Raw genomic sequence first — 27363 nt, forward strand, 5'->3', positions numbered from 1 at the left:
GAACACTCCAAAGCAATGTTTTTGATGTACTTTCCTTGACGATATTGTACACAAAAAAAAAAAAAAATGGTATTCTGCTGGATCCTACAAAAAACTCTGCCCCACTCCGCAAATAGTAAAAAAAAGACCATGAAAATAATATGATCACCTTTTTATTCCTCATATTCACAAGTAAAAAACCAATGAGAATATAATAAATAATGACTAGAGAAGACCAAGAATAACAAACAAATTCTATTCACAGTGGTGAACTGGAGATGCTGGCTATGAGGTGCATGGAAGACAGCACCACCTCTCAATTAACTGGAGCAGCCATTCAAGCAGGTTTGGAGGTTCATCTGTGGTAGCAGGAGGGACTGGTAATTCTGGAGGCAAATGGCGGTGGAACGCATTCACTGCAGCCACCACACCATCTTCATTCTCTACTTGTTTTGCTAGTTCCATAGCTCGTAACTTAACCTTCAAAAACCATCAGAAGAAAGACAAGATGACGAGAAATAAAATATAAAGCAAATATGTCAGCAGGATAGATAAATTAGGAGAACTGTTCTAACAATTTTTAAAGCTAAGCCAATTATTATCTGCTACTTGTAATGGTCCGATGTGTTCGTAAACTTCTTGCGAGCAGAACTTATTCTAGCCGCATTAGTTGTGTCATGTAGGAGCGTGTGCGTGCGTGCATGTACGTTGGTGTAAGTATGCACTTACCATTCAACTATCTGTAGCACAAGTTTCTGAGATTAGCTAAGCAAACTATGTTTCCTGATTTTGGTAACAAGTTCATACAATATTTGTGGTTCAATGCATGAGCGCAGCTTCTAAATGTAACAATCAAATAAGTAGATTCAGCGTTACACTGCCAAAAGCATGTTCTTTCAAGCTTCATCACTAATAATTAATTGCTTGTGCGACCAGTGGCAAAAAACGTCTACCACTTGACTTTTAATTTCAACTTAAAATAAGAAGACTGGTGAAACTGATTTCTATGAAGGAACTGTGCACTAACTATCCACATTCTGATGTCATTTATGCATTAAACAGAGAATCAAACAGTATTGTTACCTCTGGCTCCAACATAAATCTTATGGCATTTGAAAGGCGTTCAACATTAAGCTCAGATATGGGAATTGGCGTAGGTCCCACTTCTTTTGCAGAAATCCTATCACCCCAGAAAAACTGGTCCCCGAAGAAAGGCACAATGGTTGTTGGACACTGGAATAATAAAGCAATGAGTCAGAATGATTCCACATATGCTCAACTTATATGTGCATACGATGGAATATACCAAGAAAGAAGCAGGTTATGTGTAACTTAAAGCAGCAAGGATGGTTTTTTACAAGCAGACACTAATTAATTTCTATCGAGGCATCATATATGAAACTTCAGTAATCATAACCGTCAAGCCCTCTCATGTTATATGACATGGGCCCTTCAAATCACCTTTTTACCAATCATTACCATAATAAATAAATGGACAGATCATAATATGCATGATATGCTAGCAAATGATGTCACATACAAACTATAACTGTTACAGACCACACACGGTGAATCACAGAATTATTGAGTTTGTGCACTAATTCCAGGAAAAAGAATTAACTGCTCATCAAACTGAAAATACAAAAGCAAATTTCCTTGCGAACGTAAGTGGTGGTGGCAGATCACAATATGTTTCACCAACTCGTAAAGCACAAATTTTGTAGTGAAACTCTCTGCTTGTACACTATTACTAAGAAAGAATCAGGTTGTGCGCGACTTAACGCAGCAAGGATGGTTTTTATATCAAGAAAATGCTAATTAATTTATATCAAGGCATCATTTATAAGACTTTACTAACCATAACCGTCAAGCCCTCTCATGTTATATGGCACGGGCTCTCTAAATCACTTTTTGACCAATCATTACTAAAAATGAATGGACGGATCATAATACAATTATGCATGATATATTAGCACATGATGTCGTATATAAACTACAACTATTGCCAGACCACACTCAGTGAATCAAAGAATCATGGAGTTTGTGCATTAAATTTCCGGAAAAAGAATTAGCCGCTCATCAAACAGAAAATACAAAAGCAAATTTCCTAGTGGATGTAAGTGGTTGTGGCAGATCACAAGCTTGTGAAGCACAAGTTTGATGGTGAAACCCTCCGGTATCGGAAAGATGTGGTTGGTGCTTGCACTAAGACAGAAGCCTATGAAGCTGGATAACCTCAGTGATGATATGAGTGTTTTGATGCGATGGAGTTTGCTTCTTTAAATTTTATTGACAGTTGCACCTTGTTTCTAATCAATATACTACCAGTTGCTCTTTTTCTGAAAATGATTTTATTAATTTCCGATGCATTCTTGGAACATAAGTGCAAGAGACTCAAGTGTGGTCACTAGCACCCATGTCTAGGAATTTGCATTGCTTCATGGATGTGTAGTCCAGAGAAATATAAATATAAATGCATATATACACATATATGAAATTGGATACTGAATAATAGGAAAAGGTTTTGAAAAGAAATCATTACCCCAGCCCTTAAACCTGTAGCTGTTGTACCAGCTCCACCATGATGAACCTAAGTATTTAAAGGAAAAAAAAACAATCAAGATATCAGTAAGAGGAGAAAAAATGGTTTTGTCCAAAGACGCTGGCTAGTAGCTAGCTTGCAGGTTTTCTCATCATTTTGAAGAACAAAAAATAGCATAAAATTTTGATATGAATTGGCAATCAGCCAATCAGATGCATAGAAAGGCAAAAAAATAGCAGCAGAAATGATGAACTGGATTTGTCACTAAGGAACCAGCTATACATTAACTAAACAGCAGATTGTAAAAAATCATACTGTTCCAGATGCAATCCAATGAAATAAAACTTCAAGATGTAGCATCTTAATATGGATAACTTGTTACCGCTTATTCCATATATTCTAATGTTCCATAGATTCATGTACATTAGTTTCCAGAAATACAATGTGATGGAAGCCAGACACTTGAATGCAATGTTACCAGCAATACCTCATCCATGCATTAAAAGAAAAAGGTCCATCTAAACAATCAGATCTGGATGTGTCAGATTTTCCAGACTCCTCCAAAACCAAAGATGCCAAAATAATGACATTAAATTTTTGGCTAAAGACAAAACAATAAGATTATAATAATGAAGATAATATGTTACAGTTTTCATTTTACTAGTAAATAGTTCGTTTCATTTGTAAAAGATATTAATTAGAATGGCAAAACATTGAATATGAGAACTGTTAGTCAAACAAATTTCGCAACTCACCACTGCAGCACACCGAGGGAACAACCAGTCATGAGGGCAATCCTCAACAAGATAGACATCCACAGGAACTTCAGAAACTGCATAAATGAGATCGATGGATTAGAAGATAGTTAATTGGAGAATGTATAATCAGTCAAATTTCTATACACCACATACCAATGACAATTGACAGGAGGGGACAACATATAAAAATCATGTCATGACTAATATGTATCTACATACATGTGTGCAATATAGTAAATATACATACATATGCCCACAAAACACACAAATTGATATAATATATTTTACAGAACCACTTTCATAGATAATGGTAAACTAAGGATATTTTTGGTTGCAAGGAAATACATGGAAAAGGAAAAGGAAAACTAAGACTTTTCCATGAAAATGGAAAAGTTTTCTAGCAAACTAGTAATAAGTTTTCCAAATTTGTTAGTTTTGTAATGAAGCAAACAAATGGAAAAATAGATTTCCCAAGAAATGAGGTTTCCAGGCAGTTTTCCTTGCATCCAAACATATCCCTATAGGACAATAAGTTCGGTTCATGATGATGGATAAACAGCATAGGATTCTTATGCATGGTCATGAGGCAAGACTGAGGTTTTAAGTTTGGTCTAAACCAATCCACTTTGGCTGAAAAGCATTGGTTTTCACCAAGGCCAAACTTTAATATTTATTGCCACAATTATATTATTTGTTTATTTTTTTAAGCACATGACTCTTGATGTTTCTTCTTATTCTGGCTTTACTGAGTTAAAAAGAAGAGAGAGATAACAACCATACTGGATGGGCTGAGGATTCAAAGATGCTTAGGGCAATTTTTTACAAAGGCCATTTTGAACAACTAAGTATAGACCTTTCACGATAATAACATCTTTTTGTTAACATAAAATAATATAGTATTGTACACTTGCATGCATTTGATTAAATAGCAATTAACATCAAAAATAAGAGAGAGAAATTCCCTGATACAAAATATTTGCGAGTTCTACAAAAAGATGAAGAGAAAATTTGAATGCACTAGGCACTACAAAACTACATAATTGCTAAATAAAATAAATCTTCGAAAAGCCGAGTTCAAGAAGTACATAACATATAGATATATTCATAGTACAAATAGTAATATCTTGAGTTTCACTTATATGTAAATATTTTTTTGTTTAAAATTGTTAAAACCACACAAATAAAGAACCTATAGCATAAAATAATCTAAATGGTGGGTCATAACTTTTCTTGGTTTCTTCTATTCTTCTTCATTTTTTTTTTCAAACTTTTTCTGACTGAAAGCGAAACTTGGAAATTGCCATAACTGAAAGTTCACAGCGCCAGCCGAAACCAAAACCAAGTCTTCAAACCTTGGGCAACACTAGATTGCAGTAGAGAGACACAATAAAAGAGGGATTCAATTAACTGTGCTAAGAATCTGAAAAGCTAGTAATGGCATCGTAGATGATAACCATTGCAGCTTATTAACGAGGATGAAATTAGAAATCATAACTCAAATCGACTAAAATATCTAAACAACATTTGAGGTCAAGATTTCTTTCCAGATGCATAACCGAACTCATTTTAGATGTTGCATGAGACAATATTTAGTAAAAGAATGACCCATAGTTACAAGATTATCAAAAGACCAACCATAGCAGTAACTTATGACAAAAAGTCTGCATATATCAACCTGGTCACAGCTTAGTTGGCACTTCAACTTCATATGCGAAAACAAGAGCAAGAAAGTACTTACTGCTTCCAAGATCTCCCCATCCACGGTCAATAATACCCCTTTGTCCGGTTTCCTTCAGCGCCTCCAGAATAATGGATGTTATCTTCTTTGAGTCTTCAAGAGGCTTAATGAAAACCAAATTACTCACATTATGAAATATCATTTACAGATTTTTCAAACAAATAACACAAGAAGCAATTAAGAGCTTGTTTGGATGCCAAAAGATCTTATTGGCCTGGTAAGATTTGGTGGTGGCTCATATTTTGATATATAATGGAATCCAAGTGAGAGAGAAGTTGGAGGAGCTGATCACAACTAATCTTGATTTCTAGGAACCTTCCACCGTCGTTTTAAACTAGAAGCTGGCACCATCTAGACCTTATCAGACGATAAACTCTCCTGGCATCCAAACATGCCCTAAGAGTCTCTTAAATGGATAGAGCTGGGAAGGACCTCCAAATGGGCAAATAACAGACTCAATATGCCTAGGTAAGAAAATCGGATGGAAATAAAGGTACTGCATAGACAGAATTTCTTAAGCATATAACATTTGTAGACAAAAAAGGAACAATGAAATGGATATAAAATTTTTTCCTGAAGACAAGCAACCTAAACGGAAATAGTGAGACAAATAGCATGTTCCTTAATGTCCATGCTTCTCTATGTATTTATTGCATCTGTACATTACTTTGCCACCATCCACATTGTTTTTGTGTGAAACTTTGTCTGTTGGATGCATGAGTGCGTGTGCATGTGCGTGGATATGCATGCGAGCGCACAAGTGACATCAACTAATTGGTATGCTATAGCACACTATGATAGATAATTGTATGTAGCATAACAATTAGAACTAATTCAAACCAAAGATTTTAATATTGGTACATTGGGGCAGATCAGTTGTCCCCATACTGATACATGGTATAGGCGGTATACCGACTTCAGCAATGTATCATGTGCTGATACAGGGGCATAGCATATTATACCGACCAAACTGGAAAGGTAACATTAGAGGTTCATACTGTGAGGACCCGTGCAAGCGTGTGTTTAGTCCTACATCGGTTATTCACTGGGTAGATCTTGGATACTTATATAGGATCAAGGAACCCAACTAATAACCTTCCGGCTAGCCATTTTAGGTGAGGTCCTGGGTTGTTACAAATGGTATTAGAGCGGACCCGGTCTATAACCTATGTGGACTAGGGGACACTGCAGCACAGATCCATTGGGGCTGACCATGGGCCAATCGTGGTGTTTGTGATTAGATTTGAATAGATTTGAACCCTTAGCCTGACGAGGACGTCAGGGCTTGAATGGGGGGAGTATGTGAGGACCCATGCGAGCGTGTGTTTAGTCCCACATCGGTTATTCGCTGGGTAGATCTTGGGTACTTATACAGGATCAAGGAACCCAACTAATAACCTTCTGGCTAGCCATTTTGGGTGAGATCCTGGGTTGTTACACATACCCTAACAAAAGTTGACTTTAGGTCATGATTGGACGTTAGAGCAATAGTGTAGTATTTTTCTCTTTTTCAAAGAAGGATAGCCAGGGAAAATTGCATAGTCAAAAGGTTTTGTAGTGTATATGCATTTAGCTTTATAAAGTATGTCTTAAAGAATTTCAATAAAGGAGTTTAAAAAATAGTCTAAATCCTCTAATCAAGTTTTCTTAATATCTTTCTGTATCTTTTAAATTTCTACCAACAGTTTTAACTATGTGTAACTGTGGATTCTAGTCAAGTGTTGGCACAGCAAAGTATGTTGCATATCTAAAAACGAGTAGCTCAAATGTGCACAACAGAACTAAAAACTTTGAATCCTTCCATCTCACTGCACTTAAATAAAATTAGAAGGAATTGTACTAAATATTTACCATAAGAAAAACAAGCCCACAATTCCTCTATTATAATATTAAAAAAAATTGATTTGTCAGGTAGAATCCAAAACAGCAAAATTACCATGTAACAGAAGACTGTCGACAATCAAGTTGCTTCAACAAAAAGTGAAATACACTATGATCATGCTTATCATAAACGATAATAACCATAAAATGATGCTCTAGTACTTGGAATTAACATATATCAGAAAATTATAGATGAATTCATATTAAGAATGATTGGAGAATGAGGACCCATAAAGCTAGCACCAAATATTTGGGAAAAAGGTTAGGTGGTTATGGTTATAGATAAATTCATATCAAGGCAATAAAGCGCATGGCATCCAATGAATCATAAGACTAACTATATCTTAGTTAGACAGCTGAATATCTTATTTAAATATCAATTGGCATCCAGTCAGGGGAAAGTTTGCTTGAACCTTCTTTTCTATCCTCTGTCTCTAACAGAGCCCTCAAACCAAAGCATCCATTAGAAAGCATACCGTGCAGATCAGCAAATGGATTTAACCAACAATGACAAACATCAGAGCATCTTTTTCACCAAAAGAACACAACTGTTAAGGTCTCTGCTCCTTTCAGATCATTCAACGAAGACTCAAACTAGCTCCAATCAATGCTAACTTAGTTACATTCGGTAGCACTTAATTATAGCAAAGAATCCATTTTAACCCCCTTTTGGCAAAAATTAGTATGAAGACAATATGTAGATATTTTTTAGGATTTTTTACATCTATACCTTTCTAAATATATGAAATTGCATGAATACCCTCGTAAAATTACTATTTGAATGTAAATCCTTCTTTTTTTTTCTTTTTTGCATATGTATATGTACCATCTAAAGTTGTTAAAAAATAAACAACTTAAAACTAAAATAACTGAAATACCCTTATGGGTAGATATGCAAAAAAAAGTTATAAGGGTATACACACAAATAGTAACTTTACAAGGGTATTTATGCAATTTCTCATATTTAGAAGAGTATACATTCAAAAAATTCATTAAAAAAAAATCAAAACTTTGCTGGAACTTGTTAAGTCTTTTATGATTCAGTTGGATCGACAAGTTAAAACAAGATTGAGCCACATTGTCAATTTTATTTTTTAAGATCATGACTCGGTCAAGTTGGAATATTAGGTGATCATTTTGGTAATGCTATTTTTCATTTAATTTTGACATAATTATCATTATTGAATCTATAACATCTATATATTCTTCATTATTTTTAAAAGATTAAAGCATATAAAATTTAAGTTAATTATAGATGCTTAGATTAGTAAAATATTTTTTAGTGATTTGTAAATGTTGAGTTGTATGTTTTTGAGTTGATATTAACAATGAGATCATATGACATGATAATACTAATCTTTTTTTGCCATCTTTTTTTTATTAAAATTATCTTTATTGAATTTTGATAATTTCTTATTGATTTTTTTAAAGTGTATACCCTTCTAAATATGCGTAATTGCATGAACATCCCTGCAAAGTTGTTATTTACATGTGTATCATTATAAAGTTTTCTTTTTCCGCATCTATCTGTAAAGGTATTTCAGTCATTTTAAATTTAAATCGTTTATTTTTTAACGGCGTTAGATAGTATAGGTACATATATAAAAAAGAAAGAAAAAGAAGGCTATACATGCAAAATAAGTATTTTATAAGGGTATACATGCAAATAGTAATTTTACGAGGGTATTCATACAATTTTGCATATATTCGAGGGTATACATGCAAAAACCTCTATTTTTTATACCTTAGCTGCATTGGACAATCACAGGAATCCAAAAAAAGCCCACTTCAAATAATCTGCTTTAATTGTATTTACAAATGAACTCATCTATTTACTATTGCTGCTTGAAATACTAGCTTAAATAGTTTTAGTGCAAATGGATGCCATTTAACCGTTGTCAAGGATTGAAGTCTTTAAACATAGACCAGTAGAAATAAAGGTCTAAAAGAAGTTCAGGTGTGCCAAAAGTATTAACCAGCATGTGGCGGAGATAGTCATTTCACTTTAGTTAGAAACTTAGAATATATTCAATCACAACAGAGAAAAAAACCACAGCCTCAAGTAAAAAATAGAGTGCAAGTACAATGCAATTCCAAACTTGAATGCCCATCTTAAAACTCTGCTGAGGTAATCTGCTACTTCTACCATGGTTTTCACAAATTCTAAAAGCAAACTACACTACAATCAGATAATTAGATTTAAGTTGATGTAAACATCATAGAAGACAACTAGCCTATTGAAGTATATCAACATGGAGCCTTTTTCTTTAGCAGGAAACATACCATGCTACCAAACCCTATGTATATAGGTTTTGTTCCCCGTTGAATCCATTGTGTGAACTCCTTTGGTGGTTGATACTTTGTTCCAAGGTTCAGGAAACAAAAACCAACAACATCCACTAAGACACCCCAATCTGCAAATGATTAAATGAAATAAGTCTAGTTAGTTAGAAAATTGGGGGTTTTAGAAGAAGGAAACAAATCAATACTGAGACAATCCACTAAGCAAAAAAATTCCAGCAGCATATAAAAGCCAAATGTTTGACAGCCTGTTTCAGAGAACGTGGTGCAAAGCATGAATCGTCTCGATGTTACTTAGTTAGCAGAGGGAGAGTAGCACTTGAACAGACTTCAGACATACTATCATGATATTTAAAGATCTTGAAGTTATAACATGCAAGAGAGAAATGTGAAGTTTATTTCTCATGCTAATTTATGTGATTCCAAAATGCTCAGTTAGCGATAAACTGAACCAGCTCACTAGCCATAGTTTCCTTGGCTCATAATCCTGGATGCTCCCTACCCCACCTCTTAAGTGCTAGAAAATTATTAATTTCAACTGTACTGTCGCAATAAAGTAAAAATAATTTGGCATGACAATATGTTATTATTTGACAAGCAATCAACGCCAGTGCAGCAGAAACTTTGTCAATGTGGGATGAAAAGGATGAACTACTTACAGGTGGACCTCAAAAGGGTTGTTGGGATACACAGTAATAACCGCATATAATTTTCTTTCAAGTTATCTTGTGGAGAAAAAGTCTGCAGTCAGCTATAAGAACATCTCAAGTAAGCTAAGATAGTTGTATGAGCATAGATAAAGTCTTTTGTTTTTATTTTTTCCTTCCCACTTGACTAACAAGACGTGCTATAGAATTTCTGAAGATGATAAAATAACATATATACATACAGAGAAACTTAGAAGCAGATTGTTGAAATTCAAAGAAGATGAAAATGAATAACATCAACACCACTTCCAATCCAAAACTAACCCAAAATGGCTTGGTCTACTTGGAACTGAAGTCATTTTGATTACCTAAGATCTAAAAATATGAGTATTTCAGATATATACATAAGATATAGATCATACAAGACCACTTGGAACTGAAGTCATTTTGATTACCTAAGATCTAAAAATATGAGTATTTCAGATATATACATAAGATATAGATCATACAAGACCCGATCCAACCTGAACTGACCCAAAACTGATATAATATTCATCCAAGGTTTTAAATACTAGTGGGACAGTAGGATTCCCCATTGTCCCAAGTGTCTGGATGGGGCACCATCCTAAGTGTCTGGATGGGCCAGCGCAGATCGAGAAATGGACCGAGACGGGATGGGACATCCACCGTCCCGAGGGTCAATACATTGGGTGTCTCGCTCCATGGAAAAATCGAGACGGTCCCATTCCACACTATTTAAAACTTTGGTTTCATCCATCCTGATCATCCTAAAATTTAAGAAATTATGGTGTTAGCGATAATCTTATGTCATTAGTCATCAATTTTTTTTCTTAAAGACAACTTTTATGTGGTTCCTAAGAAGACATATGCAAGGCTTGTTGATAATGCTTGCTTGCTGTAACTATTGATTTCACGTGTGTGTAGTATGCAATTAAGTAACCAACCTATACATGTTTCAGTCATTTGTGATTGGGTTACTACCGACCCAATTTGACTGAAAGACCTGATGGATCAATTAAACATATCTTACAGCAATCCAACCACCAAGGAGATGGTCAGGCCTGATTCAAATTTGATCTGATTCAAATAAAAATCATGATTGGAAAACCAAATCCAACCTACCAGCTTGCAGATTAGTGATGCTTTAATGTATGACAAAGAACTAATAACATAAAAGTCCTGGACATTGTAAAGGTGAGGGACTAAAAAGAATAGCAATTTAGATTGAAAAAGTTTGTCAAGGATAAAATGAATAAGGAGGGAAGTCATAAATAGAACAAGCAACTGGTTAGTGCATAAATGAACAGCTAGGACCAAAGGATGGTGAGAAGACAATTTACTGGAGGAAGAGACTCAGAGAAAGAACATTTAGATGAATCAAAAGTAGACTTGGAGGAAATATCAGCTAGAGAGAAGGTAACTATATGATGATTTGATAAGGAAAGCTTAAGTAAAGCCAGCTACAAAATACATGGGCTCCAAAGAACATGAGAGAAGCTGGACTAATACGCACTTGACTAGCTTTTTCTTGAGATTGTTAAGATGAAGAAAATGCTTGACCATAGAAAAGATATTGCAATGCAACCAAAAGCAATTGCCCTTTTTCAAGTCAGGTATTACTAATACAGATGCTCCATAATGTCTGAGACATCTGTGTTTAGGTTCAACTTGTACTGATAGAATTTAGTCCACATACGTGCAAGCATACGCAGAGACTTGTGCACAGAAATCTATGCATTGTGAATTTGCATGCATGCATGCTTGTGTGGTATAGAGAGTACGCAGTACGCCACCAGTACCGGTACCGGTACCAAACTGTTACGGTACGCTCGGTGCCGTCCGGTTCGGTACGGTACAACATAGCATGATTCTAATGCAAATTACATGATGAGCATTTCAAATGAATCAACACCCTTTATCATAATTAATTCAAAATACCTAAAGAGCAAACGTTAAATGCTCTGATCGTTAGTTGCACATTTCTAAAGGAAAGATATAACTTAAGTATCCAGAGTCCCAGACCTATAAAATTTTGGTTCACGTGTCTCAAAGATGCTTAGATTCTGCAAAGTGTTGCTAATTTTTGATTTATAATGCCCATAATGCAAAAGTTTAAACCTAGATCAATCAATATCATTCATTTTAAAACCCCTACATACATGGTTGAGAAGCCTTAATCATGATTTGCCATGTGAATTCTCATATTAATCCATATTATTCTTTGCAAATATAGCATGATTTGTTGTAAGAGACTACTCAACTATACATGCATTCACGCACATACTTCAGTCAGTTAATTCATCATTCTACACTAAAAGTGAGCTGGACTCCTACTTAATTTATCATTCTACACTAAAAATGAGCTGGACTCCAACCAACAGGATTTGAGCCTAAAAAACTTTTGTTGAAATACACAATGAAGTCATGTAAATCAAATAACCACCCCATTAATCGTGATCTGCAATTACCTAAGAAACCAAAAGCCAAATGCTTTGGAGGTTACATTTGAGTCAAAGTGGACATAAAATAGGCAGTATTGATAAAATTTGAATTCCAAATGTATTGTAGGCAATATTAACTGAGAACAGTCCACACCACCAATCATGATATACACATCTTAAGGCACAAGTTGATCCAATTTTCAACAACTTTTAAACCATAAATCATCAAACTATTGTATCTTGTGATGGAAAATGCCCATTTTGTGGTCACTTGATTAACAGATAAGAAACTTCGAAAAATTCGATTTGATTTTTAGGCAAACTTGATGTCAAAACATGATTGATGATTTAAATTCTTAATTTAAATAACTAATCATGTATACTGCACCGATGGAATTTGGTTTCAAATCCAACCTGTAGAACAGATCAGTCACATATATAGAAATTTATTATACATGTCATAAATTTATAAACACATATACTTGAGTACAGACACACCAACTTAATCATGCCTTGTTATCAAAATGGATGATGAGGCATTCATACAGATGATCCATACCATTCATAATGATCTACAAATATATATGCTTAAAAACAACTGCAAGTGTCTTACAGATTTATCACCTATGCATCGTGATTTAACTAAATGATTTTTTCAGAACATAGGACAAATCATTTTTTAGATCTATGGTTTGGAACTATCAAGACCATGCATTTTGGTCAATATGTATTTCAAGATATATAAAAATATGATTAACATGATGCATGGTGCAAGTCATTGTTGAGCACCCACTAGCATTTTACACTAGGCATAAGCCGCATAACCATGTTAATTCACTGGGAACATCCCCTACACATATTTAAGTATCTGCATATGTACGTACTCGATGTTTTAAATACCAGCCAATACAAGGTGTACCCATACTGGCCAGTGCAAGTTGTACCACACAAATCCAGTATGGTACTGGAATTTTGGGTACTTCATACATCCTTGTACTGCCGGCTCCAACAACATACCCTGTGTCAGTACAGAGGCATATCATGTCACACCAACCATACCAGTGTCTTGTAATGAGAACTAAAACATTGTGTATCATGTGTATCTATGTGCATATACATATGTATTTACACTATATATTTTAGTTTAGAAACTACAGTAAATGACGGAGCAATTAGGTTTTCCTCACAAATAGATCAGTGTGACGAACACAACTAACCATTGCGGATAAACCATATTTGTCAACAAAGAAAATAACCAACTTGAGTAACATTATAGTAAAGAATGCATGTGAACATGTTGAATAGGAGAAACATAAAGAAATTTGCTTCCAGCATTTCTTAGGAAAGAACTACGAAAGGCTAACCATCCATTATACATAGTAACAGCCAAAGAGCCAACTTACCACTTGGTTTTGGCACAATGGAGGGGCTCCACATGTATCCTGTTGGCAAATGTGATATGGACCCATGATATGTACTGAAGTAAGCGATAGGAGGCAATTTCAACTTCCTTTTTCTAAAGTCATTGATGAATCCCCTAATACCCCACCATACTAACAAATCCACAATAATATATGATAGCTGGAGAACAAAGGGTATAATTAATTGACTGGTTTTTATGGGGAAAAAGTCTAAACAACAAAACGAATAAGTCAAATGAATGAGAGCATACCTTATATGCTGCACTCTGAGGCACACGCGCCAATGGATGTGGAAACTCATTAGTTGGCCTGCCTATAAATGTGAGAAGTGAGAAGGTGCATCATTACCAATAATGTAGGTATCTAACAAAGTAGAGCTGCTTCATAAAGCAATATGACTAAAGAAGACAACCCATGCTCAAAGTTCTCGAGCCCAAGACGTTAGGAGGCAAGGTCCGCCGAACCAGTACCGGTACGGGTAGGGCGTGTTGGTTCCGTATTGGCACATTCATTTTTTTTGAGTTTTCAAGAATATTTAATTGGTAATCACTCTTTTTGAACTTTTTCAATAATTTTAAGTATAATTTGATGCTTTTTAGCTATTGTTTTAATATTTTTTTTGGTATTTTTTGATATTTCTATGATTCGGATTTAACCTAAATGATGTATTTTATTGTTTTAAAATGATACAAATCATAAAATAATTAATAAAATGTTGCATGCTACAAGGAACAACATAAAATATCCTCAAATCAAGTAGTGGCGTGAAAATTCTAAAATAATACAATCAATTACATTCATTTAAAGTATAACATGCACAACGATATCTAAAATCGGATCGAGTAGCGATGGCTCTCGTAGATATCCAGATCATTATCATAGTCAAGAGGCACATCAATCCACCCTTCTAACCAAACGACATTGTAGTCTTATACGTTCATCTCATAAGGAACGCGCGCCAGTTTAGAAGTCCATATACAACATGTCTAAGGAAACAAACATCATGTTTGGTTATTCAAAATATTCACATATACCTATTAATTCAATTAGTATTTTAGTTACAATCTTTTAATAAAGACAAGAGCAGGATTTTAATTAATGATTGTAAAAATATGAAAGTTTTCCTTTGACAAGCTTGCATATTTTACTACTCAAGACTTATTAGTATTAAGTAATTTAAAAGCCATGTAACCAAACAAATTATAGAAAATGGAATCGCATATGTTTTAATGTCTAAATGGTTTAATCAAGTCAGTCTTTCTGATCCAATAGACTGTATAATTCATATTATGGATCTAATTCCTATCTTCCTAACCATTCCCTATCCAAACATGTGATCCAAATCATTTAGGACCATTTTAATCTAGATCGTAAGATCCAGATTATCAATTATAAGATTTTAATAACGATACCAACGATCAACTCAAAACCCTATTTAATGATCTTAAAACTTGTAAATACTTATTAAAAGCTCACTGAAGACAATAAGAGTTACAAAATATTGAAAAAAAAAGCCTACAAGAAGGGCATCTCAATATTGTGCTCATTTAAGAAGCTTAAGAAAAGGCCCATTTAGGAGGTTCAAAAGACCTCAAAAATCATTAAAACCAACAAAAAATCCTAAAAGTTAAAAAAAAATAAAAAGACGGGTTTGGAGGCTTCCCCATAAGGTATAGAGATGCTAGCCTATCTTGAGTGTCAGGACAACAGCATTCCGACACCATACCAACACAGGATCAAACTAAGATGGGTGCCAATACCAGGTCCTGAATCGGTATAGACAATAAAGAAAGCCCTGTAGTAATGAATTTAGCATGCTTAATGCATTTCAGATTGTTAAAATCAGCAACCTTTCAAATTTTACATGGCAAACAATGACATTTTAGTAAAAAAGTTTATGTGTATATAACATTCAATGAAATTGAACAAAAAGAGATTGTAGCATCCATAGTGCTAGTGGAAATTGACTAACAATGGATTAGAAAGTTAAAGCATATAATACATTAGGAACCAGAAAGTAATATGGACTCACGTCCAAGGCATTGTAAAGAAAATGTGGAGAGGAACACCAAGAGCTTCAGCAACATGTGCATGTCCTGCAGGCATGACCAAATACTTGAAAATCAGGGTAAAAATCTTCAAACAAATTTTGCATGCTGCATATAAAGATGTTTAGTTGCTTTAAATTAAAATATTGATTGATGGGATCATGAAAATAAGATCTCTAAATATCTGTACAGAAGTAGTGATCATCTTCCTCCTTGAGATGTAATATATGCAAGCTTTGCGCTTGTCAGATGAGGGTGAGCCATAATTGGTTCATATGATAAAATTGAAGATTATGCATGCAGTCCGGGAACACTTTGGGGTGAACACCCATCCGAACAAGTAGGGTTATGGTTATCATGACTCATTAAGCCTATTAAGGCATATGTTCTTCATTGATGTGCTCAAAAAAAGTACCTGAAAATTTTACAAAGACAAACTAGAAAAATATATTCTCTGCAATACTCATGGTGTGTATAAATGTTTAACATAGACACAAGCTTCCAACCTCTCCAAACTTAAAAAAAAAACTGGTGCAATAAGAATGATAGGCCAATTCCTTGTGGAGCATAGATGTCACCTAATTTATTATAAAATGGGTCAAATGGTAATGAGAGAATCTGCACAGCAAAGTAACTGCATAATCGCAATAGCAGTAGTTGGTGTTTGAATTTCACAAAAAATAATACATGGTGGCATGTGATTATAAATGAAATGAAGTCTATATGAAACAAAATACTGCCAAATACTCATTAAAGTGAGATAATGAAAATATAAACAAGTGCATAATTGTGAGAAGTGATTTTTTAGTCCATTATTTAATTGATCATAACAATCACCATAACCTAGAGCAAGGTCTGCCGAACCGGTACTGAGATCCGTACTGGTCGGCGGATTCGGCGGGCAGGTCGGTACGGTACCGTATCGGAACAGGTCAGCTCGGTACAGGCCGAACTGGGCGGTTTGGTCCGGTTCGGTCGACCTTGACCTAGAGGGTATGCAAAAGCATCCTTAGCTCTAAATTCCATGATAAATATTTGTACCAGTACTAATTAAGAAGCAACACAAACACACAGACACACACACACACACACACACACACATAGAGAGAGAGAGAGAGAGAGAGTGATGGGTGCAAAAAACTGTATTTCACATTAGCATCAATCTCACCATAAGCAGGAGGATTCGCAATAATTGCTTGAGCTTTAAAAGGTGCCCCAGAATCCAAATCAGGTTCTGTACATGCTGAAAGGAGAGAATTAATAATTTCCTTCAGCTGTTTCCGCTGTATAGATATTTCCGCTGGTCCAGCTAGTAGGAAACCCTTGTTTCTTGCCATATCTGTTATTTATAAATATTTAGACTTAATAAAGCAGATAAACTGAAGACTAGCTATAATATTATTAAGGATAGACAAGAAAATGATGAGAAATATGTTCTATCAATGCTCCATTAAGAGTTACTTAAAACAACATTAACTAGACACTTCAGAAACGGGAAGCAATATCAAACTTGATGACTTTCACTAAAAGAAATGACTGGATGAAACCAAGAAAGAACTGGATGAAACCAAGAAAGAACCCCTTAGTCCATAAACTTCAATATCATGTGTTTTCATATTTTTCAAAATGAATATGAAAATCTATTTTTTTCCAGATTTTTAATATCCTATAGCCTTTCAAATTGCTCTTAAATTTTGCAAGTTTGGGAAGATTTTCATTAAAAAATAAAAAAGTTGTCTCACATAGTACTTTAGCCTTTCACTAGTCTGTAAACTTCAATATCATGCATTTTCATATTCTCAAAAAGCATAAGAAAATCTATTTTTCCAGATTTATAATATACTTTAGCCTTTCATATTGTTCTTAAATTTTGCAAGTTTGGGAAGACTTATCATAAAAAAAATGTTGTCACACAGAGTACACAAACCACTTGGAAAACTAGACAATTCTCCAGCTAAAACACAAGATGGAAAAAGTGGGAAATCACTTTATAATTATCAAATGTGATAAATTATAAAGATCATAGGAAGAATATTTGACCAATCATAAGACTAATTATAAACAAGAAATGTAATGATGCATATCAAAGAAATTTGATACACTCTAGGAACCCTTACATCCAGCCATGATTCGAGGATCACCACCCAAAGGGTAAAATTCAACACCAGCCGACTTCACAAAATTACGGAAATTAACATGAGTTGCCAATCGAACACGATGACCAAACTCCTGCAGGAAAACATAGCACTGCATTAATTAAAAACAAAAATACCAAAAAGAAACAGCTACAACCACATTTATGGATAACAGAAAATATATGCATATGGCGAAGACCAACTACACTATCTTTTTTCAGCTACTGTGAATATTGCTATCTTTAGAGCAAGAAGCTAAATACCAGATTTATCTTATGAAGCTAACAGACCATATGAAGAAATGGCTTTATAAAGAAATGCCCAGTATTAAAATCCCATATCGTAGGGACAAGTTTAGTTATATTTTCCTCCATATTAAATGCTACAAACTACTCAATCAAATATATCATAGATTTCTTTGAGATATTCGTGCGAGACAAGAGAGAGAGATAGATAGAGAGAGAGAGAGAGAGAGAGAGAGAGAGAGATTTTATCAGCCTGCCAAATAATTCGAGAAAGCAAGCATCGTCATAGTCATAATCCACCATTAATTAATATGTGAGAAGTTCTAATGGTGTCAATCAATTGCTAGTTGGTGTACGCAACTCAATATATATGGTCATACTTTAGATTTTTTCCCTACCTGCTGGTGTAGCATAGAATGCATAACATTTGAAGGAAACCATGTCATAGATAATATCTCCATTTTTCACATACCAAAGTCATGATATGGGATAATAACTCCACATGCTAAGAGACAAGAGAAAAACACCATGCCAACATAAAGAATCCTCCGAGAGGTGGTAGTACATCCTGGGAGTTGCGAACATATTCTTCTCACTATGAGTTTGTCTTATGTGAAATGAAGATCCATGTCAATCTTAGCTATCAAATGAGATAAACAAATAGGTCTTACATTATCTATTTGGATTAGCTTTATGATTCATGTTTACTATCTAGCCTAAGCTACTCCCAATGGATTTAAAAGCCAGCAGGTGGGTATTGGTACCATCGGTACTACACCCTTCTGATCAATAACTGGAATTGGTACAAATGCCAAAACATTGAAACCATCCACATCAGTGCATACTGACTGTATCAATTAGTGTCAACTGTTTTTCTTTTTTTTGATGTCGTCAGTTTTGGTACATACTATTGGTACCGGAATCATAGCAATCCGATGGAAAAATGCTATGAGGTTCAATACCAGTATCTAAAACCTTGAGAAAGATTCAATATTAATCTAAATACTCCCATATTTCTACTTCCGCTGTACAACCTTCTGCACTAATTTGAATCCCCTCTTTAGCATGCCAATTCCGACTTTCTCTCTGAATCAAACCACTCCATATCTACAATATTAAGCCATTTTGCCCCCTAGCAATCATTAAAACAAGACTCACACTGACCCCTCTGAGCATGTAAGTGTGTGTGAATGTGCCATTGTGGCATGCAGAAGGCCATATAGTAGACTGATCGGCTTTACAATACTTTCATCATTTGAAATATGAACACCAACATATTTTAGTGGGTGCCTACTTAGTCTGTTTAAGAAGCATTCATGCAAAAAAATCACAAATGTGGTCAGCTCATCTTAACATCATCTAGTGTTGCTCCCAAAATCCTAATCCATTTATCACTAGGGCTCATATTACACTGACAACATTTTTCTTTCGGTCTCTAACATGAAAGATCTGAAAATATCACATCACCATAACAATAGAATCATCAGCATTGCAAATTTGACATCCTCATTCACATATGAAGTTAAGCATCGTCACTCTCAACCGCAAACTTAATAGATTCATCTGTCCATGCTATCAAAATGTGGTACCAAGTTATTCAGTTTGCAGTACTCGGTATTCCTGAGACATGAGATCCAGTCCTACCAAAACGATGCATGACCATCGAAAATGTGATGATCAAGATTGCATAGAAATAACACTTAATTGTAAGATACTCACTTGAAAAATCCTTTTCTAGACCGCTAAAGACAGAAGTAGACAAAATTAAATGAAGAAGATGACAGGTGGGTTATTCCTGAAAACAAGCAAGCTAAAGTATCCAATCAAGCAAAACATAAGAGAAGCAACATCAGAATGCAATGCTGTTATCTGCTCAACAATCCTACTTCTGATGTCACCCCTGCCTCTCGCTCCCAGTGGAATAAACAACTATTATCCATCCAATTCTAGGATATATCGTGAAAGATTTTTCCTTGAGATGCCCAGAAGGAATGACCGATTATAAAAGCAGGCGGCAGGGAATGAAAGGACTCCTGTATAGAAATTCTTTCCAGCTAGGGGCAGGCCATCTATTCCTGCTTTACTTTCTTCAAGATACCTTAGATCTTTTTTTCTCGTTCAAGGAGATAGTAGGAGTCAAATACTGGATGTTGAATTCTAGAAAGATGATAGGAAGGCGACGCTGTAATCAGGTATTGATGAAAGCTGTCAGGAATAGCCAGTTAGCAACATACAACTGAAGTGCATCCAATGTCAAGCTTGTCCATCCCTACATTGGATCGAGAATCAATGATGCACCAACAATCAATAGTTTCTAGTGCCATCCTAATCAGGAAACCAAGTTCCTTTCTAAATGATTAAATCGCTGACTAAATTGCAATTGTGGCCTCAGAGAGGAATGTATTTCTTAATCAGTATTGCTCCATGCTACATGTCCTTTCAAACACTCAGTTAAACTCTAAACTACAAGGTTTATTGGTAATTAAAAAAGCTTCTCCAATTTGCTATTATCCTGAATATTGCCAAGTAACCCATGAAACATGAATCCACCCAGCAGTCCACCCACTCACATGCATACATACATATACACAAACATGCATATATTCATAAATACATATACATGCATTCACATATATGTACATGCATACACAAAAAATAACAACCAAAAACCTCATTTATGGGCTATACCAATCATTGTTCATGTTTTCTCCTGAAACGCCCTGTTCCAACTAATGTAATTCTGCTTATATTCCTTAACCCTATGTACACAAGGTTTGGTGAACAACATAATTTATTTAGCCGATATTTTATAATGCTAAGATCATAGGCTTGAATTTCAAGCAAGTTGGGGAACAAAAACAGAATTAAACTGAAACAAAATGTAACTTATTAGGGTCTGTCCCTGGTCAAAGAATTGTTCTGATGTACCATACAAGCTAAACAAATGCTACAGCCATGTTCTTGCACCAAAGACACATTTTAACTTTCAAGCCCATAACTAGTTCTCCATCCTCCAAAACTCTACTATTGAAGTTATTATAATTAGGAACAAAATACAGAGGAAACCCCAGAGGAAATTTATAGAAGAAGAATTGAAAGAAATAGGAAGAGACTAAGAAATGTTTGGTTAAGTAATAAAAGGAATTAAAGACATCTTTCATGCTTTTCATGGTGGGGGGAGGGGGGGGGGTGGCTCTTCTATTAACAATACAAACACTTGGATAAAACTCAAAGGTAAATTTAAACAAAATTTCAATGCTTTGAGACATGACTTTGGATTGGATTAAACAGTTAAGTTGGATTCCCAAAGGAAGCACCAGACAAACAGGTGAGGCTTTCATGCTTGTTTATGATTATATGTCTATGATACTTTTGTTTCTTATAAGCACAAATATCAAGCTAATTCACAATATGTTGCTGGTAATAAGAAAAAGAAATGTAGACACTGAACCATTTTTGTTCTCAGGCCTGAGTGATACCAAGATTTCAAACCTTGTCAAAAGGCCAATATGGCTTTTGTCAACCCCAATATAAAATTATTTGAGTTGTATTTACATTTTTCTACAAGTAAATGTTAGATGATTTTAATTTCTTTTTTTTGAGAGAACAAACTTAAAAATTACAAAAATCACTCACAGATCAGCATAATTTGACTGCTGGTAAGTAATGCCGCAAGGCTTCAAGTTTGCATGTATAATCATGCCAGAATGACCAAGTGGACTCAAGAGAGTAAACAAAAGTTGAAAGCATCCATGTATTACAGTATCATGGAGGATTTTGGTATACATGCCTGGAGTCTCTTTGCAAAAGCTATAAAAGGCTGAACATCTCCTCTTGTTCCAACGACAAGCATTACAATCTTCAATTTTGGGACCGACTTGCTGAATTCAAAGACAGTATTCTCAACATCTGTTGGTGTAGCATCAACAGCATCAAGCTCCAGTAGCTCTGATGCTACAGGCGCACTACGAGCTACATCCACCTCCACTGTACCATCATTCTGGATCTTCACTAGGTTCTCAATGATCTTTTTCTGAAACATTTTAGATAATTCATTAACTACAAAAGAAGGAAAAATTGAACTTTGAAAGTATATATAATTTAATAAATAAGAAAAACCAATATATGGAAGCTTTTCTTTGATACAGTGTGGAAATGTTTAAATTCCCTAGAGACATAGAAAAGACAAATAACGACCAGGAAAATGGATAAGCATAAGGAGAAAGGCATACTGGAATATCATTTCCAGAACAGGTGAAAAACAACAGTAAATGGTATGTTATATTCAACATATCATATGCACCAATAAGTGAAGGCAAAGTGCTAAGCAGGATCTTCCTAGTCTCTGCAAATGTGCTGCATCCAATATCACATCTTGAAAAAATACACATTACCTTTTCACATGCAAGTTTAGATATAAAGAGAAAGTATTAATTTATAGACATATAAGCGCATTACTGCAATCACATCAAAAGATTATTGTCTGAAGATATTTACCTTTTCATTCTCTGATAATCTATCCAATTTCAAGTCGTACTTTGGGGTTTCCTTTTTTTCCATCTTGGATCTAGGAAAAGAAAGCTCTGGACCTTTAACTAGAATACTACTACTATTAGATCGCACCGGTGCAGAATTACAATGCTCCAAGCCTGAAAGTAGAAGTTAAAAGATGGAATAGTATATTAAAGGACTATGCAGACACAAATAAAAGAATTTAACTTTTTGGGTAAATTTACACATAAAAGTTAGATTCGAGCATAATGCATTAAAAATGTGAAATATATATGCCGCATGCACTCTCTACCAGAATAGAATTGCAATCAATTGTGTCAGATAACGAGTTCATAGACTACTTAAAATGCCTGTGAGAGATTACAACAACAAACAAAATCTTTCTAGCATAACCACTCGAGCATGTTATCAGGTATCCAGAATGAAGAGTTTTCTAATCTCTTTCCAGAAGAATTGAAGCCTCGATCGTACCAATCTATGATAAAAAAGATGGATATTTGATATAGAGGATCTGCACCATTGGTTATGGTCCATATCACAAAAACTACTTTGAAACCAAAATCATGTCTTTTGAACGCCCATCAAGTGGTTCAAAAATATATTGTTTTAATGGCTCGATATGATGTTTTGCATGATATATGGTTTGGAAACATACAAATCTATTGAATATTGATACATGTTTGATTTATGAGGTGTAGATCATGATCAACTATGGATTTTTAATTTATATGCCCTATGATGCAGTTTGGCATACTAACACCATCACAACCTTTGATGTATGTGCCCGTTTGATGTATGGGCAAGACAGCAAGAGGCTTCCAAAACACCCAATTTTTGGTTTCTTGGCAATTTGTATGACGTAGATCATGATAGATGGTGTGGATATTCAATTTAGAATGACCATGATTTATGGTCTGGAAGCATGCAAATCTATTGAATATATATATATATATATATATATTAATGATGACGAGTAGATCATGATCAATGGTATGGATTCTTAATCTATATGTCCTATTATATAGTTTGGCATGCTAGCACTATCACAACCATCAATGTCCATGAACATTCAATGTATGGTTAGGAGGCTTCCAAAACATCTAATTTTTGTTTTCTTCATAGTTTCCATGATGTAGATCATGATAGACGGTGTGGATTCTCAATTTAGAATGCCCAGCATCAATTTTAAATTGGTAATATTGAGGCTTCAATCCTTTGGAAGGAGAGTAGTGAACTCCTCACATATATGGTATTTAGGTTTATGTATTGCAAGATATAACAATCAAACCTCATATTACTTTTCTATGGAATTACGTATTAATGGTTGTTGCATTTTCCAAGCATATATCTGATCCTACAAGGCCTGAGAGCATTTTATGATTGTTCCTGCACTTCATATTGACTGTCTAGGGTTGAATGTCCAGTTCATGGCTAAGAGAACTTTGGGTACGCAAGGGATCTTCCAATGAAAACTCAAAGGCCAGTTTGTTGGGAGTGCTATTTTATTGAGTATGCAATTCAAGCTCATGCAACCAAGGAACATTCTTCTATTGTTCACTCGAATTTACAATGTGTCCAGCAAGTAATGACAAATAGCTATAAAGGTTTGGTAAAAGGAGCTGCCTCATTAAAAATAAACAAATGATAGTCCAAGGGGCAAATTTAAGCACAGTTGCCTTTGTCAAACCATGATGAAATACTGTGAGCTTAGATACATATGATACAATAGGATGTTGAGAATGTATCATTAAAATAAAAACTTCTACACATCCAAACCAATAAGAATAAGAAAGGTCCATAACTAAAATTTGATTATCAGAAATTACCAGTTGGCCCTCTGGTTGTTGGAGAGAAATGGTATTATATGATCGCTATTTTGGAGAAAGAAAATACTAGTGTGAAAAAAATTACTTGCAAAGTTATAGTGTATGTCATTGTTGCCTACTACTATGCTACAACAAATTGGAAAGGGCGAAAAGGATACATGATCTTACTCTTTTACCAACTGAGAATTTCCCAAGAAAAGACACAAATGCTATTGTATGAACAAGCATGCACAATGGATTATACGTTTGAAGGATCATGAAACAAAAAGCAACAAAAAAGATCTGGACTGAAGTAGCTATGCAATATTAGGAGGCACTTAATAGTACAAACATACAGATAAACACATTGCCAAATTGTGGCGTTTGAAGTGACTGACATGCGCTGGTGAAGAAGGCACATCAACAAAAGATAAAAGATTAAAAAGTACAAGTATGGTTATCTTAGTAAAATCTTAGTGAGATATCTTATAAACCAGAGGATAGGATAAACAAGAACTATTAGAAGTGCCATGGCCGCATACACCATGGTCCACGGGGAGCATTATCGGCACACGTGATTTCCAACATGAAGGGGTGAACAGGGGTAAGAGAAGAACACCAGCACAACCTGTCAAAGGAGCTTTATAGGCACTTCTATCGGCTCTGGACATGGTTAGGAACCATTAGCAAGATTGAACCCACAAATGTACAGACGATTTAAGAAAAGTCTTATTGCCATATTTTGCATAATGGGTAGTGTGTAATTCAATAAGTACAATTTGAACTCGGAAACTCAAAATCATTATATTTTAAAAGAAGCAAACTGGAAAATCACTTAAAGGAGCATTTGTTATGACTGGAATAGAGTGCTTATGCATGTGATACTGTGCAACGCACCATTTCAGCTAGAAATTAGTTGTGGGCAGTGACTATGTAGATGACTTGAAATGCTTGTCCAGCATTTCCTGACCTTCTTGTACCATGCTACAATGCAGTTTGACACATATAATCATCTTCCGAGTGATTGCATCACAGCTAAGTTGTATGTCAATTCTTGGCGAAGTTACAGTTTACGGAATCATATGGCCCCCACATGGAACTTAAATCATAAGATTTCATATCTACTCCAACTATCATGAGAACAAAATCTACTACACCATGTCTGTTAGGAAACAAACCTGAATTAGGCGATGACTCAGAGCCCGGCTCCTTCAATCCAGAAACATCCAAATCCAAAGAATTGCAGGAGGCCGACACCCTCGATCCAGAAACACTTGAATGCAACGAATTGGCCAAAGAATACCCAACCCCTTCTAAACGAGAAGAACCACCAGTTCCCTCCTTCACCCCTACCTCCCTTGATGTTTCCAAATTAATTATCAAACCCTTCTTCGCCAAGCCGCAATCATCTAAACCCACAGCCACCCCGCAATCATCAAAACTCACTCCCACCCCGTTGCTCGCCATTTCGTCCGCCGCGGTCGCATCAAAGCATCAAACTCCACCGTCCCAGCTGCCAAACCATCAGATTTCCAAAAACAGACACTCCAAGATCAAGACAACAACAAAACTGAATTGAAACAGAGTAGTAGAGCAACTCTTACCTAACGTTAAAGAATCGCCCCCCTCGCAACTACCAGTCAAATATATATTATCACCACCAAGAATCAGGCGCAGTGCTCCACCACCGTGGAAAACCCTCCGAGGAGCGAGCCTCTCGGCTTCTCCGCCGGCTCTCGAAACCCTAGAAATAAACTGCTCGAGATCGTGAGAGAGGGGGATTTGAGGGGGGGGGTTAGAGGGCTCAGGGGAAACGGAGGAGGAACCGAGAAACGTTTGGGGGTGGGGAATAGAAAGTCTTGATCCCTGACGATCCCTTTCACACGGAGAGGGGAGGAGAGGCGGAGCGAGAGGCGCGGGAAGAAGTCCGCCGTCAAATTTATTACGGTCGGGGAGGAAGAAGACGGCGTGGTGCGGGCCGCCGGGTTTTATCCGGATCACGAACGGGTCTGTAACGGTTCCTGTCCGGTGCCCCGGCAGGACAGATGGGACGGGTGGTCAATGAGCTCGAGATCCGTTCATGCGTGAGCGGAGCCGGTCGAATCAATGGGAATTAGTTAAGGTGGTCCGGCGGAGGAGAGTAATCGTCGAGCGGGGCGCGGCCGTGGGGAGCGTGACTCTCGCGCGCTCTCCTTCCAAGATTTCGGGTTTTTGTTCTTTTGCGTTGGATCGTTGGAATGCATACCGTAGTAGAATGGGCGGTGCGTCACGTGTGGATGGAGGCAACTCGGCTGTGGGCATCCGTTTGGCCGTGCTGTCCTTTTCTTTTGGAAAAATTTTTCTTTTTTTAGTTATTTTGTATAAATATCTTCCTAAAATTAATATTTATATGTATATTCTTTTATTTTGCTATTCTATTTTTTTTTCTTATTTTTGCATACCTACTCATGCCATCTAACGCCATTACAAAATTAACCGTTTCAAATTAAAATAACTAAAATACTCTTAATGGATAGACATGCAAACAGAAACATTTATAAGGGATCGTGATCACAATTCTGATGGCAGGAAAAAAAGACAAAGACAATAGCATAATTTCAAAAAATTATTTTTATTTTTAATTAATATAAATATGATTTTTTTTAATACCATTAGAACAATCATTATATTAGAGGCATTTATACAATAATAGAGTTTTATAAGAGTATACATGCAAATATTAATTTTGAAAGGATATTCATGCAAAATCCGATATTTAGAAAGATATTCATGTAAAAAATCTTTTTTTTTTAATTTACATTAGGATGCGATCATCACTGATATCATATATCCAATGAGTATTGTTACCTGGATTGATATGAAGTGATATTTTGAGGGAGACTATAATCC

The 27363-nt window shown here is 35.4% G+C and overlaps 1 protein-coding gene across 3 annotated transcripts; it reads right to left on the reverse strand.

The window, feature by feature from the left end:
* On the reverse strand, positions 1 to 26664 carry UGT80B1 (UDP-Glycosyltransferase superfamily protein). 3 transcript variants are annotated; one of them, XM_008787617.6, is made up of 15 exons: positions 26079 to 26664; positions 25653 to 25987; positions 22655 to 22806; positions 21948 to 22190; positions 17895 to 18006; positions 16946 to 17116; positions 15762 to 15825; positions 13981 to 14038; positions 13712 to 13889; positions 9182 to 9312; positions 5018 to 5120; positions 3277 to 3353; positions 2522 to 2569; positions 1063 to 1212; positions 1 to 459 (listed from the first exon to the last, which is right to left on the reverse strand). In XM_008787617.6, exons 2-15 carry the CDS (start codon positions 25939 to 25941, stop codon positions 265 to 267), a joined length of 1971 nt encoding a protein of 656 aa, XP_008785839.3. In that variant the 5' UTR covers positions 25942 to 25987; positions 26079 to 26664; the 3' UTR covers positions 1 to 264. The 3 variants fall into 3 exon arrangements, 2 of the variants coding, with proteins under 2 accessions (XP_008785839.3, XP_088571223.1); XR_015975014.2 differs by lacking the exons at positions 1 to 459; positions 1063 to 1212; positions 2522 to 2569 and having other exon boundaries at positions 5018 to 5110; XM_088715097.1 differs by lacking the exons at positions 21948 to 22190; positions 22655 to 22806; positions 25653 to 25987; positions 26079 to 26664 and having other exon boundaries at positions 17895 to 18155.
* Between the last annotated feature and the right edge of the window lie 699 nt (positions 26665 to 27363).

This window comes from Phoenix dactylifera, chromosome 2 (assembly GCF_051530095.1).
Source record: "Phoenix dactylifera cultivar Ajwa chromosome 2, Ajwa_hap1_PhDact_Kaust_v1.1, whole genome shotgun sequence".
Classification (NCBI taxonomy): Eukaryota; Viridiplantae; Streptophyta; class Magnoliopsida; order Arecales; family Arecaceae; genus Phoenix; species Phoenix dactylifera.

What these genes read in the sequence shown, in the direction of transcription:
- UGT80B1 (XM_008787617.6), bottom strand. Translation starts at nt 25,941, where the DNA reads ATGGCGAGCAACGGGGTGGGAGTGAGTTTTGATGATTGCGGGGTGGCT. An exon ending in TGAGTCATCGCCTAATTCAG is followed by an intron (nt 22,807 to 25,652) that starts GTTTGTTTCCTA and finishes TTCTACTTTCAG; the next exon opens with GCTTGGAGCATTGTAATTCT. An exon ending in ACATAGGGTTTGGTAGCATG is followed by an intron (nt 5,121 to 9,181) that starts GTATGTTTCCTG and finishes GTTTTCATTAAG; the next exon opens with CCTCTTGAAGACTCAAAGAA.